The sequence below is a fragment of the Aythya fuligula genome, chromosome 1, assembly GCF_009819795.1.
Source record: "Aythya fuligula isolate bAytFul2 chromosome 1, bAytFul2.pri, whole genome shotgun sequence".
Lineage (NCBI taxonomy): Eukaryota > Metazoa > Chordata > Aves > Anseriformes > Anatidae > Aythya > Aythya fuligula.
The window spans coordinates 32,778,761-32,798,687 of NC_045559.1; the positions used below are offsets into that span (position 1 = coordinate 32,778,761).

Sequence of the window (19,927 nt, forward strand, 5' to 3'; positions counted from 1 at the left end):
AGTGATGGCTGGTGCTACTTCTTTTCTGTGTCAAGCTAGGTTTCTATGGAAAGAAAACTCTTTTAAGGTTCTGTCACCTAATTGTCAGAAATCAGGACTAACAGTTAACAGGTTTTTGTCCCTTTTTTCTTTTAAATATATTACGCAGAGCCCTGTTTTTAAAACATCTTTAAAACCTGAATGTTTACATGTGCATTTATCAGAGAGAGATCTGTATTTTTATGATGCATTACTTAGCTTTGTTCTTGCTAGAAAAGATTAGACCAAAAGGAAAGTGTCTGTCGGTAGCACTGGGAGAAAACACCAGATAAATGGCAGATTTTCTGCAGCGTGGACGTATTAGCTATGCCTTGTTTTTTTTACAGTGAATGTCTTTAGCTATTACACAGTTTGAATTTCTGTAATAGCTTCGCTAAGGGTTTATCTGGAATAGCAAATGGTACGGCTCTGTCTCTGGAATGGAATAGCTGTTACCTGTGGTTATGCATTCCCTGGACATGCGGCTGGCAAGAATTTGCAGCTGGGTCTCAAATGGCTACTGAGATATTCGACTTCCCAGTTTTCTCCCAAAGGAGAAGAGGGGGGTAGTACAGCTCATGATTTCCTTTGTACGAGATTACCTGTTCCATTATGAAAACGGAGCAAAAAAAACGAAATGAGTATTTTCCATGCTGAAAGTTTCTTAAAGGATAGGGAAGATACCCTGTACTTTTTTTCCGTACACTGTCATTAATACTTTCTCCATGTTTACATCTTTTCCATTACCCATACAAACAGACGTGCTGCCAGCTTAGTCTGCAATTCAGTGCAAATCTGCAGATCCAAGTCTTAGCTTAGTGTCTGTTTCCATGGAATTTAGCCTATTCTGTCTGGAGGATGCTCTGTCTTGCTTTCTGTCCTGCTTCAAAATGATGAAAAAATGCTTTCTTCAAAATGTGTGTTGGCCTAGAAGCGCTACCTGGCTAGCTCTTTTTTTTCCAAAGGTGTCTGGCTGCTGCAAACAGCCATTGTTATGCTGGAAAAGCAGATGCTAAAGTATTTCCAATATTGAGTCTGCTTTTAGGAGTAGGTTCGAGACACCCAGAAATAGTACGTAGCCTAATTCTCGCTAACTCAGTGTGGGTTTTACTAGTGACTGTTGGGTTTAGGTACTGTAAATTCATACCAAATTATTTTTTCCCTCCCATTTTGAATTTTGAGAGCCTTCCTCGTATGATAAGCAGCTTGCTTGTCTCTGACTTGTTGAAAGGCAGCAGCTAAGGGACACTTGTTTCACTCGAACATCTGCATTGTTTTATCCTCTCTAGAGCACCTAGTCTGTACTTTGTCTCTTGCAGAAGAAATAGGGGAAGATGCTTCTCTCTGCAAACAGCGTGAAGTTTAGTATAAATGCAACCCATGGAAGAAAAATGGTGAGGGACAGGAAATAAAGGGATATTAGCTACAGCAAAATTACATAGCTGCTGAGGCTGTTATTATGTGATTTCCTGCTTGTCTGTCATCTTGAAATTTTATTTTAAACTAGAGTATGTATTTCAGAGAAGTGAGAAAGGAATAGAGGAAGAAAATCTGTAATAAAATTTGACCACAGCAGGAAGGCTGGAAAAGGAGATGCAGAGGACAGAAGAGGGAGGAGGAGAGCGTTGCTTATGCAGCTGTAGCAGGATAAGTTGTCATGAACTGCAGAGGGGAGAAAGGGAAGATGCTTGAACCAAAGATAAGGAAAGATAAATAAAGCAGAGGAGGGGGAGCAGCAAAGAGAAGGCAAGAAAAAAAGTGAAATAATTCTTCAGGGAACATAAAAGTTCAGGTTGGTTTCATGATGTGAAGGGTACTATGAAATGGGCTGCTACTGTATGCCTGAGGGGGGAAAATGGCCTGCAACAATTACAAACTTCATGTTTGTGAGACAGCCCGTGTGGTGCTCTCTGCATGCAGCTAGACAAATACAGGTGTGTTCCAGGTACAGTCTGTGATGGTTCAGTGTTAATTGCATGTCAGCAGGACTGGCTGAAAAATAACTACATATATACTGACTTCTGTATATTCCTACAAAAATTGAGCTATGGGTATATGAGTTATGTCATGAAAGGAATGTATGATGCACAGTGTTGGATTTTTTTTTTCTCTTATATCTCCATCTGTATTTGGTAAGCCCTTGAAATGTGGCCTTGTGAGGAGACAGAGTTGGCACTTTACTTTCTTAGCTTTCTTTTCTTTTATTTCTCTGCTTTTGGTTCCTGGATTATGGCTTTCCTGAGGCATTGTGCTGGTGTGGTGGATGAAAAGGAAAAAGAAATGAGTAATTACCTACCTGTGTACTTTTTCTTTTCCATTTTTTCCTTACTCCTCTTCAAACTCCTCCGAAGCATCTGTTGAACATAACCACGTTGGTTTACCCCAATGGGTTTGTGTTTTGAAGAAGCGCTCTGATATTATGCCAGGTTTCTACGAGTGAGCGAATCAGATGTGAATTGCCTGATCTGGCTTTTTAAGTAATCACTTCCCTGCTCATCACTGTCATCCCCTCGTAAACAAAGCATCCCTGTTTCTCTTCTGGCCGCCCACTTGAAACGTGCTTGTGTGGAAATTTAGGTGGCAAAAACCGCGTAAGCGTTGCCTGAACTATTTGCTCCTGCTCTCCGTTGATTGGGAAGCTGAGAATTACCATGCAGCAGAAAGCAGGTGTGTAGCCCCAGGAGGTGTAATTCATTCCTAGTCACAGAGCAAATGAGTTTCTCAGCTGGAAGTACCGAAATACAGAATCTCCGCGCTGTTACTGCTCTTTGCTTGTGAGGCACACTGTTGCAAGCAGACTTAAACCTTAGCAGTTGAGCAACAAGAAAAGAACATTTGCTTTAGTGCCTTGCCAGCCACCTGACCCCTACCTTGTGCTCAAGTCCTGCTATGTTCATCTTCAGCCTGTGTTGCCTTTTAATACATTCATTGTCCTGAGGAAGCTAAACATGAACATTTCAGTAATATTTATCTGTAAATTCCACGATATGTAATAATTAACCATTTAATGTTAATGTCAACTTATTTACATAAGTGTTTGCACATCCAGGTGATGGGTGAAGAAAAGCCGAGTGCTTTGAAGCTGCACAGAGCTCTGCATGTCAGCAGGGCCCCGTGACACTGGCACGTAGTGTGTGCTCCTGCTGGAGGCGCAGTAGGGCTTTGAATAGGGCAGACATCATGCTAAAATAGTTATCCGTGAATCCATAAAGAGAATGGCAGTGTTGGCTCTGTGAAATGGAGGTGCAGGCTGTTTCTGGCCCCAGACCATGGGGTTTTGTTGCTCCTAGCAGACAGGGAGCTCTTGTGCCCAAATGGAGGAGCTCTTGTTCGTGAAATACCTTAGGGTGTTTTGTAAACAATCCGTTCTGGTTAGTAGAAACCTCTGAGCTTTCAGTTTTCACAGATATACAGGACTTCCTTTTTTTGGCCAATATCTCAATCTAAAGCCACTCAGTCTAGAGATAAAATCTCCTTCTCCTTTGAATAGGCTCAAGTGCCTGATCTGCAAGTGGACTGTGCAGGTGTTAAGAGCTTGCATTTGTGTAGTAGAGTTCAGTGCAAACCATGCTGTAGCAGCAACATCGTAGCCTCACAGAATGGTTTGGGCTGGAAGGGACCTCAAAGCCCACCCAGCTCCAGCCCCCTGCCATGGCAGGGACACCTCCCACCAGCCCAGGGTGCCCAAAGCCCCATCCAGCCTGGCCTTGAGCACCTCCAGGGATGGGGCACCCACAGCTGCTCTGGGCAGCCTGTGCCAGGGCCTCACCTCCCTCACAGTAAAGAATTTATTCTGAATGTCTAATAGAAACCTACCCTTGTTCAGCTTAAATCCGTTACTCTTTGTCCTATCCCTACACTCCCTGACATGAGCCCCAGCTTTCCTGTAGTCCCCCTTTAGGTACTGGAAGGCTACAATGAGGTCTCCCCAGAACCTTCTCTTCTCCAGGCTGAACAACCCCAGACTCCCTCAGCCTGTCTTAATAGGAGAGGTGCTCCAGCCCTCTGGTCATCCTCATGGCCCTCCTCTGGACTCAGTCTAACAGCTCCATGTCCTTCTTGTGTTGGGAGCCCCAGAGCTGAACACAGCACCCCAGGTGGGGTCTCACGAGAGCAGAAGAGAGATGAGAATCACCTCCCTCGCCCTGCTGGCCACACTGCTGGTGATGCAGCCCAGGTACTGTTCAGCCATTTCAATGCAGAAAGATATCTGAGAGAGCAGAATTTTAAGAGGATCTTCTGTATCATTTTAAAGTTTATCTATAATAGCAATGTGTAGGGTAGGTAGTAAAATATATACTAAAAAAAAAATCGTACTTTGAAGTGTTGCAATACAATACAGTACTCAGCTGTAAGCAAAATTTTAACAGCCAGTCTTAAGTGTAGACTCTAAAAATAATGTGTTTTTATTATTATTATTATTATTATTATTATTACTTTGCGTAAATTGTAATTCTTTAAAGACTGCTGTCAAAAGATTCTCTTCAAACTGAACTGGGGGAGTGACCAAACAGCTGTCTCTCAAGTCAGCATCAGTGACATAATTCAAGGAATGTGCTTGGAGAATAATGTAGCCAGCATTGTTAATCTTGGCTACCCATCATGTTTATCTCCCCTGCAGTATATTCTTGTTTCCATTGGCCCAGGGAGCAAGATAGGAAACCATTCTTTAAAGCATCCTCCTCTGTGTTTAATCACCTGTGCCAGGTTCTTGATGAGGCCAGTACCTCCTTCCTGGCCTTTGTGTGGTCAGTTCAGAAGTGACATTGTTATCCTGAAGAAATGACTGTAGTAAAAGGCAGCTGGCAAAGTAAAGGTAAAATTAAGATTAATTAAAGTTAAGGTAACTGGGGAAAAAAAAGATCTCGATATTTTTTCTTCACTTTTTAATTTCTACTTTAAAGAATTCTTCGTGTCTGTAGTCCCAGCTCTCTATCGTACAGGGATCGCAGTAGCTGGACAAAGAAATCTGCTTTCTGGGCAGGACCAGTGCCTGAGCCAGAACCTGCCGTGCTGGGAGGTGCACTGCAGGGACCCTGATGGTTCTCACGAGGGCAGCTCCAGTTCAGCTAGGCTTGCTAGCTGTGCTTCAACGTTTGCCACATTTCCACATAGGACCTTGCCTTCTGCTCTGAATCAAAGCACACTTCTGGTAACAGGGACATGATGCTAGGAGGGCCTGTCTGGCTCCAGCCACGTCAAGTCAAGCTGAGCGTGGGGCAGCGTCTGCTCGTGAGAGCAGAGAGCTGCCTTTACCCAGCACTGAACCTGGGCTAAGGCAGGTCACGGCTGGTGCTGTTTGAGATGTCCTTCATCAGCAGTGCAGATGAAGAGCCCACGGGTGATGAAACAGTGACCGCAGTTGTTTTTTTCTGCTATCTTTAGTATATGGTCAGTATATTCTTCTGAGAAAAACCATTGAAGGCCAGCAGTCTGCATAGCTCAGTTTTACTCCGTGGACCGTGAAGTTACGAAACCCCTAACTTTCAGCATTCAAACTTCAGCTTTTGCATCTGTACACCTCTTCTGCAAGCTGAGAGATGTGCCTTGAGTTGAGATCTTGCTGCAGAGACCCAGGTAATCGACAACAGGGAATGCAGCAACGCTCCCATGAAGTGTATGAAGGAGTTCAGAGCATGCTGTCTTAGGGGTTGCTCTCAAAGGGCAATAAAAGAAGGAATCGGTTTGTCAGAGAATGGTATTTCTGTGCCTCTCTCAAAAGCTGCTTCAGGTTCTTTGTGCGGTGTCTTAGCTGCTTTAACACAATGTGTGGTGTTGTAGGGTTCCCAGATCGTGGCAAACACGGTTACCAGGTCAGCTTGTGTGGAACTAATGGTAATTTGGGGCAAACTTCGTGGAGTGGCTTAGATCTTTTGAGTTGGGAGCTCCCTAAACATAGATTTGTTCCTTATATATGTGTGTATGTAATATGAATATTGCGTATTTAGCTGCTCTGCTTTAGTTAGGATTTAGTTTCTCAAAAAGAGGTGGAGTTATATCTTGTATAAGGACCCACAAGTCCTTAAAACGGCATTCAGTGATCTGTGAAAGTGGTTTCATGACCCGGCTATGCGTTTCAAACGAAAGCTAGGATGCTGATGCTAGAGGTACTGTGCAGTCCTGGGGTCCAGTGAGGTTTGATTTGCAGAAGTGCTAAGTGGTGTCAGCTGCTAATTGTGATCGTGGAGGGAGTTAGCCAGAGTATAGAAAGAGGCTGTAAAACTGTCAGGTGTGCTGGAGTACTGGGCAGTGGGTTTTGTGAGGAACCTGGGATTATTTCATGTTGTTGCTAGTGGAGGGAATCTTGTGAAATACCTGATGACACGAGGAAACTTCTTTCTATGGTACTTCCCTGAGAAATAATTTATTAGAGGGGGTGAAATGCTATACTTAGTTCATTAACGCAGAGAACTAAGTTTGCATAGTCATTATGTATCAGTACTGTAAAGAAAGTATCACATAGCAAGTATTTGTAGGTGCGTGCTGGAATAAAGGAGTTTCACACCTGAGGTCAGTGATTTCCAGCGTATCATGCATTATTTAAATCAACACATGAAAATAAAGCAGGGGAAAAAAATTAAAATATGAGTATTTCAGGTCTCTGGAATGAAGAAAGGAAAGCTTTACGATGTTCAAACACAGAATTTTTGTTTCTAAAATAAGACCTAGGAAAACAAATGCGACTTCCCTTCCTCTGTTGATGTATAGAATATAATCAGCCCAAATGATGGACGGGCAACACATTGGATTTAGAAGCTCATGGGTGTTGTAACCAGCTAATGCTACAAGTTGGAACAAAGTTACCCTACTCCACAGTGCAACAGTAATAAGAGAATACTAAACAATAATTATCTTATATGTTTCTTTTCAGTCTACCAGCTTTGTATTTTTTTTTTTTCCTCATAGAAGACTAGGGTAGGAAGGAATTGGAGGGAGGGAATTGATTTTAACTTTTTGTCCTCAAAATTGTTTCCCTTTCCGAATTCTTTCATTTGCAGCGTTTAACATTTTGTATTTAATATCTCAGCTCTCATTATTTAAAATAATACCATCTCATTAAAAAATTGTTTAAGACCTTAGAATACCACTAGGAGAGCTTGCCAGGAAAACCCTTGAGAAAATTTATAATTCCGGATTAATTGCAGGGTTTGCGTAGAATGGAGTAAATAATACACGAACCACGCATTGAGTGATGTGAATTAAACGAAATCCTGAATTAATTCAGTAATCTCACTCTCTTCAGCACATTAAATGAGCCACAAGTTCTGTGGAGGATAAAAAGTTGCACAAAGACCATCGTTATGTACTGACAGGAGGATGCTAAGTGAAGACTGCAAAACGAGCCGTGCTGCTGACTCTCGAGGATTTTACTTTCAGCTTCGCTTTAAAAACACCTCGTTAAAGGGAGGTGGATCCTAAAAGGGGGTGTGCCCGTGTGTACCTGTGTTAAAAAAGACATTGTGAAAATCCCTTTCCTAATCTGTTAAAGGGCTTAGAGATCTTGGAGTGAAAATAATTGCAGAGTCCAAAACAATTTGTATTTATGACTAATGGGCTCAAGTCTCTTCTTGCAGCTTTTCTCATACACCAGCAACAGGCATCCTGTAATAGTCATGCTGTGCTCTGGAGTTTCGCTGAGTTTTTGCCTCTTTTTTGTCAAGACTTGTGCTTAGACGTGGGGGTATTTTGGTTTTGATAAGACTTTTTCTGCTGTCCTTTTGGCTATGTTATTATAGCTAATAATGTGTTGTAAGGAGGGACTGTACCTTGGGAGAGTTTTGGAGAGTAGCAGCAAGAAAACTTAGGAGCAGTTTCCAAAGACATGTCAGAAGTTGCACTTAGCTGTTTCTTTGCAGTTAAAATCTGCAGCTGTTCAGTAAAAGGGCTGTAATGATGTCGACGCGGTGTTGGGTGCACCACTTGAAAGTGGATTTAAAAGTGGTTTTATTTGGGCTCTTGAACAGCGATGCATTCCTTTTCTGTCAGTAGGGAATAAAACAACTTCTTTGCTAGACAGTATTCAAAAGCTTAATGTTTTTACTGTCCTCCTTCTTATAAGTGCCTGGCCAGCCAGAGACTTCTAGGAAAAAAAGGAAGAAGAGAATCAGTATTCTAAAGTAAACAGCGTTCCGAAGTGGGGCAATCAGCATTCGGTATTTTTATTACTCAGAGGGGAGGGGGAAGGGAAGAAGAACACACAAAAACACACATCAAGTTTGAACTTTGTAGTTGACTTAAGATATTTTTTATTTAATGTTAGAATAAGATCCTCATAAAGTTGTGAGAAAGCAAGGGGAACGTCTTTTTGAGCTGTTTGTATTTCACTGTACGCAAGTAGCACAGCATGCTTAGATGTTCTGGTGTGTTACATAAAGGGATGTGCAGATTTACAAGAGCTTAATTACATCATTTGCAAAGTTTTGAGGAGAAAAAAAAGGCATGGTTTGAGCCAACTGGTCTTTGATAGTGTTTTTTTCAGCATTGTTGAGTTTACCTTTTGTTACGTACTGTGTAACACAGACTGGTGTGTACTAATGAGATGCTTCAAGAATTCCACAGCTGCAGCGTGCGAAACCATTTCATCAAAGAGCAGTTTTAGATTATCAGTGCTCATCTTACTTTTAAGCAACATTTTCTACTACATTAAATGGGAAAGCAAAGTAATCCCTGTGCTGATGATACTACAACCCCTTGTGTTTGCAGTTTTTCTTTAAGAACAAATAAAGCGTTTGCAAAATAAAGAGAACCTTTCTTCCTCTGGTGCCCTTGAGAAATACCTTTGCATTCATAATTCTGTATTTGAATTTGGGCATAAGATGTAGGAGTCTGAATGCTAGAAACTTCTGCATAAATAATAAAGTAAAAGCTGTAAAAAGTGTAAAAGCTGTATCTATCCCTCTTTATTATGTCTGTTAATGCTTATTTGGAGATTAAACTGTTAAAATCTGAAAAATTGTTGGTTGATTGAAGCATAAAACAAAAGATCTTTGAGCAAATAGCAAACTGTATGTGTCATGTCTTGTTATATGCCCTGTTTAAAACCGTGTTTTAACCCTTTCTGCAGAGCACACCTGCGACGTCAATACCAACTGTGCAAGTACAAGGCCAGCAGATCAATTTGCAGCCACCTTCATACACTGCAGCAAGTCAGCATGCAGAGCAAATGAAGAAACCTGGACAGAACTTCATGTGTCTGTGGCAATCTTGTAAAAAGTAAATGGCTCTTTTATTTAACTAAGTTCTACTAATAATTAGCCGATGCTTGTAAAGTTATATGACAAGTTCTATCCATTTCGTTTCCTTAAGGTACCTTATACGTGGTTAATAGGAAAAAGAACAAGTGAAAAATGTTGAGGGGATGGAAGAGCGCAAGTCATTTAGCTGCTTTCAATTATACTTCAGAACGTAAAATGTATTTGGTGGCTTTCTTTTAATATATTGGTTCTTCAGTTATAAATAATATACTTCCATATAGTTGAGCAAGAAAAAATAATCCTAGCTCTGATGCTTGTTCTCTGCGTTGCAAATAGAAAAATAGTGACTGTACTCCAGTTACAAATAATATCTAGATGTTATTTTATGTATCCATCCTTTAATATATTTCCTGTGTTTCCAGTTTTGCAAGAGCAGGGTGTTGCAATTCTTTGTCCTGGTCAAAGTCTTGTTTAGGTTATGACTAATTTTAGTTATTATTGGTGCCATTTGTGCACCACAGGACGCCATGTCACACAAGGAAGTAAAAAGGCACTTAGCCATAAGATTGGACAGCAATGATTGGACTTGTTTGATTTGCTGTTTTTGTCCATAAAAAAGATATTTTTATTTAGGAAAAAAAGAAGAGGGGTGAGCTAACAGAGTTTTGGATACTGATTTTTAAAATAACGTTGGTTTGTGAGCGTGAGAAGTTCTCGGTGAAGGATACAGACTTCTGAAACAAAGGTAGTTGTCAAATAGCCACTTTGAAAACAGTGACAGAAATTAGGTAAGTTTAGAATGGGCAAGAAAAAGGATGAGACACTTTGTAGTTGTAGGACAAGACAAAGGGAGCATAAAGATGAGCTGATTTGACAGAAAGCTGGTGTGTAGACATTCAGAAAGTAGGAATGGAACTATGGAAAAATTAGAACTATTGGAACTAATGGTGAAAATGAGGCATTTGAACAAAACTTAGAGGAGGAATACTGAAGGACAGTTAATTTGTAGACCCATTAAGTTGTAGGTTCTGTTTCTTTCATTCCTTACAAACAATTAAAAGACCATTAAGTCAATGCCAAGATATATGGATTTTATGTAAGATTCTGGCTGGTACTATAGATATCTACTGTGGCTTTTTAAATCCTTGCCTTAATTTCACCTTAAAAGTGATTTTTGTGTCTTTGGTAGGTGACACAATTTATTGCTATGTAAGAAATGCATGTAAGGCTATAGAATAAGTACAGCTCTAGATCCATCCATACTCCACTAGCTTCACAATAAATACATATAAATACCTTTGTTGGTAGAAGAGTGGATATACTGGGATAGAAGTGAAAATTTGGGAGTATTTCCTAACAGAAGCTTTGGCAATTTATACCATCTTGAAGAGTTTGATGAATTACAGTTTTGAAGCATAAGCTAGTCACCAACTTTTGTCTATGTCTTCAGTCGTGTAGGATGAGTTGTGTAGAATTGAAGTGGCATCTAGCCGTGGAACAAGCTGATGTCATGTGAACTAAGATGTACATACGTGCAGACAAATCTTGGGGCAGGAGGAGGAACAATACAGTTATCAGTCTTCTTCCAAGTCTGTTTTAAGGTATTATTCTGGTAATTTTTCCTGAAACTGGAGTCAAGAGCTACAGGGTCAATATTTTACAAGTTGGTCTCTGCCTTGTAGTTTAAAGATACTGTACTTCTCCTTTAGTTTCTCCTGTAGTTACTATACCGGTTTTTGTTCATAGTTGTCCCGTTACTTTTAAAGCCCTCAGAGATTTTGCATTGTTGAAATCTAGTCCTTGTAGTACACATCTCTTTTTCTTACACTGATTTTTAAATATTTATTTCAGCCCCAGCCTAAAAAGAGTTTTGACAAATCTTACACTCAGCATTCTTAGTGGTGAAGAATCAAAATGTTAAGTTAGCAACTTAATCATATGCATATAGCTTATGCATATTCTTTCAACAGCTTGATAAAAATCAGCAGCATCGAATCTCCTGTAGGCTTCCTGTTTCTAATTGCCATAAAAATCTGGAACTGCCACCTATTATTGAGAGTTACACTGAAAACAGCTACAATCTTTGCTGCTCCTATTGTTGTTTAAGCAGGAAATAAGTTTCTTTTGAGTGAGTTATTAGCCTGCCTTGTTACTTTTGCATCCAATACTTGGATTCATGTTTGCCTAGCCCTTAGGTATTAAGCAGGCAGGTTTATCGTTGTGATACCACTGTGATTGAACAGTGCTTCTTTTGTGGTATTCATGGTTTACCAGGAAGATAGGACAGTGGATTAATTTGATAGTCATTTACCCTTGTGTTCTGTGAGCATGTCTGTTAGTTTTATTCTCACAATATAGTCGCATTAAGTGTTCCTTCCAGTCTGCATTGCAGGAGGCAGTGAAGACCCTCAGAAACATTTTATTGACAGTCACAATAAATGTTGATAAGCAGGATTCCAAAGGTGTGGTTGGTTTTGCTGGCTTCTCTTGCTTTGTTTTTGAATTTAATTTTGAAGCGTTACACTAAGAGGTTGGTACCTCACCCTACAGAGTTTGATGTATATAACCTGTACGTTACACAGTCCTCATTACTTGTAGTATCTGAAGACCACAACGAGATCAGGCCCAGCTATATGCAAATACTTGTAACGATCAGCCTCTCCCAGATGAGTTCTGGTTCAGTATCTGAAGTGGAGGTAAAGCTCTGAAAGCTGTCAGCATGCTGCTTTGCATTATGGTTGGTACAGAAAGTAGGTGTTTTCCTTTGAAGTTCAGCTGTCTGCAAGTGCTGCTAATTGTAAGCAGGTTAATTTAAAAGCTGTTACTTTGTTTCACAAGTAGGCAGAGATGTCTGCTCTTAAATTGCTTTATATTTAAAAAATAAATTGGAATTGCTATCGAATCTCCACTGCCTGTCAGATCAGCTATTAGGTCTGTGCAGCAGCTGAACAGAATGATGGAGAAATTAAGTGTGAAACGAAGAGTTTAGGTTCAACTGACCATATTCTCAGTACTTAAGGTTTTTTATTACTATAGCGAAATGTTGATTTAAGGCTCATGAATAAATAGATATTTCTTTTCTGAATAAATTTTAAATTTTGCAAACTAGTATTATGGAGTCTGACTGTGCTGCCTAAGTTATTGAATAGAATTTTGTACTGCCAAAAGTAGTTTTTTCTCACAAAGTTGTAGTAAATCTGAATCTTTTTAGATCACTGCTTGAAGTATAGCACTGAATGCATTATAGAGTGAACAAACAAACACTGTTGAAACGGTGAGGCTTTAAGAAAAATAAAGCTGTGTTGAATAAAGTGTTTCAAACTACATTTGGGGTTTCATGTATGCCAGGAAATTTGTTTCATCCATGCCAGGGATTATTCATAAAGTGCTAGACTTAAGTTTACGTACTGACTTTCTCCTTTATTGTGGAAAGATGTCTCTTTTCTCTGAAAGATCAGCTTTTGCTGTTGAGCAAATGTAGATGTAAAACACTGTATATTCATTGTATTTTCTGTTTGGACCAACAGCACGAGGCAGGTATTTTTTCCCAGCTTCCATTCAGTAACAGCTGGGATGGAAAAGATGGATATTCTTTTTTTTATTTTTTAAGAAAGCAATATGTATTGCTATGTGGAAGGTAACTGCTGAATTACAGGCAGTTATTGGAGTAGGATTCAGTTCATAACGAAGGTTTGTCTTTGCATGAAATGAGCCCTTTGACACTGCCGTGAGGTTCAGGTAACAGCAGGTGATGCTTAGGCCCGTGTATCAATCCCAAGTGTTGCACGAAGGGCAGCACTGAGCTGGGCAGTGGGACATGGAAGGAGGTGACTCAAACTTGTCCATAAACCACTGCTGTAGGCTTAAGCTCACCCGTGGCTGCTTCCTGTAAGTCTCTGGCTGGGGTCATCTCCCTCTTGGCACTGTTCAGCCCAGTGAGTTCAGTCCCACATCTTACCGCAAATACGTTTTGTGTTAATTGAAACTGAAATGCTGGTGTGTGAACTGGATTGGCTGAGGTGGGGGCGTTTCCTCTTCAGTAAGACTGCTGCGGTGGTGGCCTCCATCCAGCAAAGGTGTGAAGGCTGCGGGTGGTAACGACTCCCCAAAAGGCAGCAGCTGTGTTACCAGGCCTATTCTGTCAAGCCTTAAGCACGTGGTCATGAACTGGGTTACTTGAACTCAAATGAATTGTAAGTGGCTAAGTACTTCTTTTCTTTTGGCCATTTTTTTTTCGTTTGTTTCTTGAAGTAGGAGATGTAATTTGTGATGCTTGAGTTATATTTTAAAATATATCTAGGCTAAAAAGAAAAATCTTAGTCATCCCCAGTTTTCATTTTGTATGTTTTGAAATACAGTGAGTCTGCATTGCCATCTAATAGACAACAAAACGTATTATTTTAACACGTGTGACAATTTGAAAATGCAGATCTAGGAACTGTTGAGGTGGCATTCAAAATGAGCTGTAACTTTTCTATCATGCTGACATGGAAGAAAACCCTTATCAGGCCAAACAGGCTTTTACCAAATAGAACATCAAAAAAACACATTATATACACATTTATATACACTCCTGAGTATTACAGGGCCAGGCTTAGTACAACTTCATCTCTTATGTTGATGCAGAAGCACTTTGTTTGCTGAAGTATCTAATGCCGTATGCTTTGGGGCTGTGGGGATGCAAAGCGCTTTGTTTGACATTTTGGGAAGTCATTTAAAAATAGAGGTTTAAGTGAATATGTTGAAAGGGGTCATATAAGTTGATATCTTCCAACTTTTGTGTGTATCAGGAAATGTCATCTATTCATTTCCTTGATTTTTAAATTTCAGGGGCTAAAAAGCACTAATTTTACACTGATCCCTTATTCTCCACCAGTTTTGTCAAGCATGAAGTGTTGAGAGCAAATAGGATGAATTGTCTGTATCCCATTTCTCCACATTAAAGTTCGTATAAGGTCCGAGTATGACTGCCAGTAAAGAAGGAAAACAGAAAAAAATAATACATGAAATCCAAATTTTTAGCACTTGTAGTTTTGTACCTTATTTTATTGTATTGCAAAGAAGTTACCTGTTGCAATTAGGATGCATTTTTTGAGTAAAATTAAAAAAAAAAAAAAAAAAGATATTTCAATTAGATTCAGCAAAGCCATATTGCCATTTATTGGTAGCTCACTGATTAAATATATACATGCTTTTTTCATTTAGACGTTTAGATCTTCTCATTTATCATTTCATATTTTCTTTCAGAAAATAAAAATGTGTAGCCAGTATGGGTTATATTTGTGATAGTTGCCCTTTATCGTTAACTGAAAAAAAACTTTAAATTTTCCTTTCCCCCTTTTTTTTTTTTAGGTGGTTTCAAACACCATCACAGGTCTTCTATCATGCAGCAACTGAACATGGAGGAAAAGATGTCTACCCAGGGCAGTGCTTATGGGAGGGATGTGAACCTTTCCAGCGGCAGAGGTTTTCCTTCATTACCCATTTACAGGTGCAGATTTTCTTTCGCATACTACTTCAGAAAACAGTAAGGATTTCATGGGAAAATTTCACACACTCTGTCTTCCTTTTTTCCCCAAACAGGATAAGCATTGTTCCAGAGATGCTTTGCTTGCAGGACTAAAGCAAGATGAACTTGGGCAAGCAGGAAATCAGAAGCCTTCCAATAAGTAAGAGACCTGAGCCTCCTTAGCAATAGAGAAAATAAGAATATTAGAAATCATTGGAAGAATTTGTGTGTTTATAACTTGGTTTATCAGGTGAAACTGATAAAAGTCCATAACAGTAATCAAATTTGAAGTCCACTGCATTAAGAGAAAATAAGCAAAAGAGGGAAAAGATTCTGATGTGGGAGACATGGTCACAGTTACCATTAAAAGAGCAGGTAGTCCCTTAAGGTATGTTTGTCAGCACTCAGTAGTGAACATTGTTCATAATGTACTCTACTGATTTTTCACAACTGGGCAGCATTTTATTGTAACAGAAAGGTGGTTGTAATGCAAATGGAAAGTAATTTGCTGTGTACAGTTGTGTTCTTTCTTTCAGCTGAGTTGTCTTACAACTTGCTGTGTTCCTTCCAGTTTTATTGTCAAAATTTGGGCTAATTTGATTCAGGTACTCTTATAATAAACATCGTTTTAAACAAGTTAATCAAGATAAATACCATGACCTCTAGGTCTTCTTATTTTGTGCTGCTACCTGGATTCAGGTTTGGCTCTCCTTTTTCCCAGAGTTTTTGCAGCCATCTGGAATAAATACTATAGAGTGTGATACGTTTCTGTGGTGTTTTTGGGATGGTTGTGTTACTGTTGGAGTTATTCAGGGCTCAGATACTTGTATAAGTGTATTAAGACCAGGGCTTTGTGAGTAACTAACTGGAATTTCTTTGTTGCAAGCCAAAGTTGTGATTACTTGGTAATCACAGGCAGACTGTGATGTAGCTAGTTAAATTGCTACCGAGCTGCTGGAGGCAGCAGAGAGAGAAAACAGAGTATGAAAGCTGAGAAATTTAGTTTGTTTGTATATAAAAAAATAAAAATCCCCAAACTTCTCAGCACAGACTTATGGTTGCATTATAGTGCCTTGTTTCATTACACTAAGCAGCATTCAGACCTCTGAAAACCACAAAGTGAAGAATGATGGTAATATAGTCTTAAATACTTGGTAAGTGGGAAGCGTAGGGCTGATGATACAATCTACTAGTATGATGTGGTTTCAACTCTGCCATTTCAGAAAAGTTTCATCATATAACACATCCAAAAGCTCTGTTCCTGCAGGGTTCTTTAGGATTGGCACAGATAGGTGTATTAGGGAAAAAAAAAAAAGGCTTTCATACATGCCCTCTTGTAAGGCAGAATTCCCTAATTAGGTCAGCGTAGGTGGTTGTGTGAGCTATCAAAAATGTTCTTCATGCAGCATGGGAATGGGGAAACTTTAATCATAAAGTGAATGATATGATATTAATTTCTGATATTAAATTGATAACATAATTAAGAAATTTTAGGACTCCAGATGTTCTTGAGATGCATATGTGCATGGAGACACAAGTCGGTCTACTTGAGATCTGAGTAACTCTTTTATAGACCCTTTTTTCCAAAATCAAAAAGAGAAGGCAATCTGTATTCATTACAATTGCCCCTTTTCAGTATTTCTAGAATCAAGGCAAAAGTACTTCAGCTTTCTAGATCCTATTATGATAGCTGTTGAAGAGAGACATTTGGAACAGCCTCGGTTGATAAATCCTTGTTCTTCACAATATAAGAAAAACAACAATGTTCCAGGAATTAAAAAGGAAGATCAATAATTACTGTGCTGCAGTCTTCTATAAGCATATGTCATTTCCCAACAGTTCCTTAATTCAGCCCCTGCCCTTCTCTTTTTCCTTTGTAAAGACTTTCACTTCTCTTTGCTGGAAAGTGCCTCAATATTCTAATATTCTTACAGGCTGGCTTTAATTAAAAAAAAAAAAAAAAGACAAACACATTTACATTTGATTTATGCTACCTTTGCAAGCACTACTTTGTTTTTAGTATGTTGATATGTTCTACCCAGGGTACTACTTGGGGTTCTGGTACCCTAGTTCTACTAGGGTACTAGAATATTACTAAATCTATGGAAGTCATATTTCACCACTGATGCTGCAATCATCGCTTGATGATATTACGACACTTAAAGACTTATTCATTAAGTTGCACACTTACGCATTCTAAACTCCAGTTGTATGGCTCATTTCAACGTTTCACGTGGAAGAATTTTGACTTCAGTGTTCATACTGAAAACTGAGGATTTGCTTTCACTGTCTTTATTTGTACCAGCTTTATAAAATACACTGAGTAAGTTCTTAATCTGTTTGAAAGCTGCAGTAACTGGTTTTACAGATGCTCGGTATGATTTAACAATTTAGTGTTTTATGTCTTAGATCATAACTTGGATCATGTTGCCTTACATTGCTTACTAAGCACAGCTAATACGTGTTTTATATTGTCTCAGTGTTTAATGGTCCTAGCCGTGTCAAGTTTTAAACAGCTATATTTTTAGGACAGTCCTGCCCCAATCTCAGATGATGTTTGTATAGCCATTATCACTGTTCCTGTTATATTCTATGTAATAAAACGTTCCTTTAAGTAGGTACGCTTCAGGAAAGTAGCTCTGTTATTAGTACAATATGTTGTTACTTTCCATCACAGATGTCATTGGTGATGAGCAGTACTTCTTCAAGAATGGTCAGGTTTTTTTTCCCCACACAAAATAAAGCTTATGACTCTTCTGATGGCTTTGCAGTAAGGTTTCTTGCTGTGGAAAGAAAAGACAAATTGCATATCAGCACTAAAAATTAATGGATCTTTCTGTCTCTGTTGAAATAGATTAAAAAAAAAAGTTGTCAAAATATGTTAATAAGTTGTTAGTTTATCAGAACGTGGTGTAAAGTTTATTAATTCTTTCTTTGCTAATGTAGGCCGCCAGCTGTAGGGGGTACTCCTGCTGCTCCCAGAGCACAGAAGGCCATTGTGAATCATCCAAGTGCTGCCCTAATGGCGTTAAGGAGGGGATCAAGAAACCTCGTCTTCAGAGATTTCACAGTAAGTATTGGTTGACTCAAGTATTAGATATTAATTATTACCTACTACTATGGATCTTTAACATTTTTTTTCTTTCCTTTTATAGGATGAAAAAGAGGGACCAATAACTAAACACATCCGATTAACAGCTGCCTTAATATTAAAAAATATTGGTAAATATTCAGAATGTGGTCGCAGGTAAGCATCATACAATTCTTCTAATACTAGTGGGCAGTGTTGCTTTTGTTCTGTTAGGAAACAAATAATAGGTAGTATTTACTTAGCCTTTAAAAAAGAACACTACTATGTATATTGACAGTTTCTTTATTAGTTCCTCAGTGCTTAGTTCCCCATGCAACTGCTCAGCATCATCTTATTTAAGATAGTATTTGTGATCCAGACTTTGGAAATTTGGTAAATTTGACAGGTTAAATTTTTGGAGATGAGAGAAGTCTTTGCAGTGCGTCTGTCCCTTTTTCTCCCGAAGGCAGTACTGTGTGGCTCTGAAAATTAATTCTTCTGTAAGGAACTTCCCATTGACCGTACACTTTTATCTCAACTTGAGAAAGGGTTGAATGATCTTAGGTGAAGTTTTTATTGTGTTGTGGAGTGACACGCAGTTGCATTCCATGTTCGGTGCTTCCCTGTTACTTTTCCCTCCAAAGTCAGGGTAATTCTAATGAGTGACTCAGTCAGCTTTTCTCTGGCTTGTAGAAGATCCTTCAGTAAGTAAATGGTACAATGCTGACTTGTGGTACCAAGCAGGAAATGTTCTTTGTGATGCAGTAGGAGTAGTTACTGTGCCAGCAATCACCATGTGTTTCACTTCCTATTTCTCCAAGAATTTACAGGCTGAGTGTTTTCCTGTTTTTGCTTTGTATTGTTTCACAGCTTCATCATAGGGGAAGTAATTATTTCTAATGAGAATCTGTTAAAGTTACTTTCTTCTTCAAAAAACTGTCATGAAAGGATATTTTCTCAGTTCTACTGAGTGGGGAGGTCAAGTCAGGGTTAGCAGTCTTGGTACTGGTTGTAGAACCCCTCCTGTTGTCTTTGGCTGTCTGAATGGGGGTTGTAGTGAGGACAGAGCCAAACTCTTCTTCAACAGTATGGTGAAAGGCTTAAGGGGAAGCAGGCAGAAGTCACACCAAGGGAAAATCCAGTTAGGTATTGTGAATTAAGAGTGGTCAAACATTGCAACAAGTTCCCCAAAGAGGCTGTGCAATCTTTGTCCTCTCAGACATTCAAAACCCAGCTGGATATAATTCTGAGCAGTGCGATCCAGCACTTGGCCCTGCTTTGAGCAGAAGTGAGACCACATAACTTCAGAGGTTCCTTGTAACCTGAGTTAGTCTATGATCTCAGTGGTCCCAGGCTTAAGAAAACTTTAAAAGCTTAGATCTTTATCTATAATATTCATTAAGTATTTTTGTAGCACTTTCCTAATGATTAATTGTGAACGTTCCAGTGTTAGAGAAACACAAAAAGTTCCATTAATTAAATCAAACATGGAACAAGTTTTTGCTGTGAACCTTACCACTGGCAGCATCATCAAATATTTTCCTCTACCAGGTCCATGTAAATGCATGCTGTATACTCGTCACAGTTGTAGTGTTCCATGTGTTGAGGGTCTTTGAGGGACTTTCTGTGCTGTATTATACCCATCTCTTACACAGGTGTTGGTATGAGGCTTGTGATCTATGCACTCAGTTTCTTTCACAGGATATGAACAAGTAGCTACTGAATGAAAGAAGACTCAGTCTTCCCTGACAGCTTTGCCTCATTCATTGTTTTTGTCCTGAGCACTGTCTGATTTTATGCTAGTTTCTCCCACTGCTGCCTGTGGTCATGAGGGAAGGTGCCTGTCTCTGGGGCAGGGTCTTCCCTTCTGACAGTCTGCTGGGAACTGTGAATCTTCAGCAGAGCAGCAGGGTAGGTAGCTGTGGGCAGAAGCTTAGTTACTGGACCAGAATTAGCCTGAATCATTTCCTTAGTCTGTTGTATCCCCACTTCAGTTATTTTTACTTAAGGCTAGCAAGTTCAGGTACTGCTACCCACATAGCTAATAGAGCCAAACCTGCTTCAGGACTGACCCAATTTCTTCAGCAGGGGTAGTGTTTTGTCCTGGACTCTGCTGGTTACCTCAGTGGTAGCAAC

General features: G+C 39.4%; 1 protein-coding gene across 1 annotated transcript in view; it reads left to right on the plus strand.

Moving 5' to 3' along the window:
• ARID2 (AT-rich interaction domain 2) overlaps nucleotides 1-19,927 on the plus strand; it is a 103,310-nt gene that overhangs the window by 81,472 nt on the left and 1,911 nt on the right. The window contains exons 17-21 of the mRNA XM_032187423.1: nucleotides 9,083-9,231; nucleotides 14,565-14,703; nucleotides 14,796-14,881; nucleotides 17,668-17,791; nucleotides 17,877-17,968. Of these exons, the coding sequence (XP_032043314.1) occupies nucleotides 9,083-9,231; nucleotides 14,565-14,703; nucleotides 14,796-14,881; nucleotides 17,668-17,791; nucleotides 17,877-17,968 (590 nt within the window). The remainder of the gene's footprint in view (nucleotides 1-9,082; nucleotides 9,232-14,564; nucleotides 14,704-14,795; nucleotides 14,882-17,667; nucleotides 17,792-17,876; nucleotides 17,969-19,927) is intronic.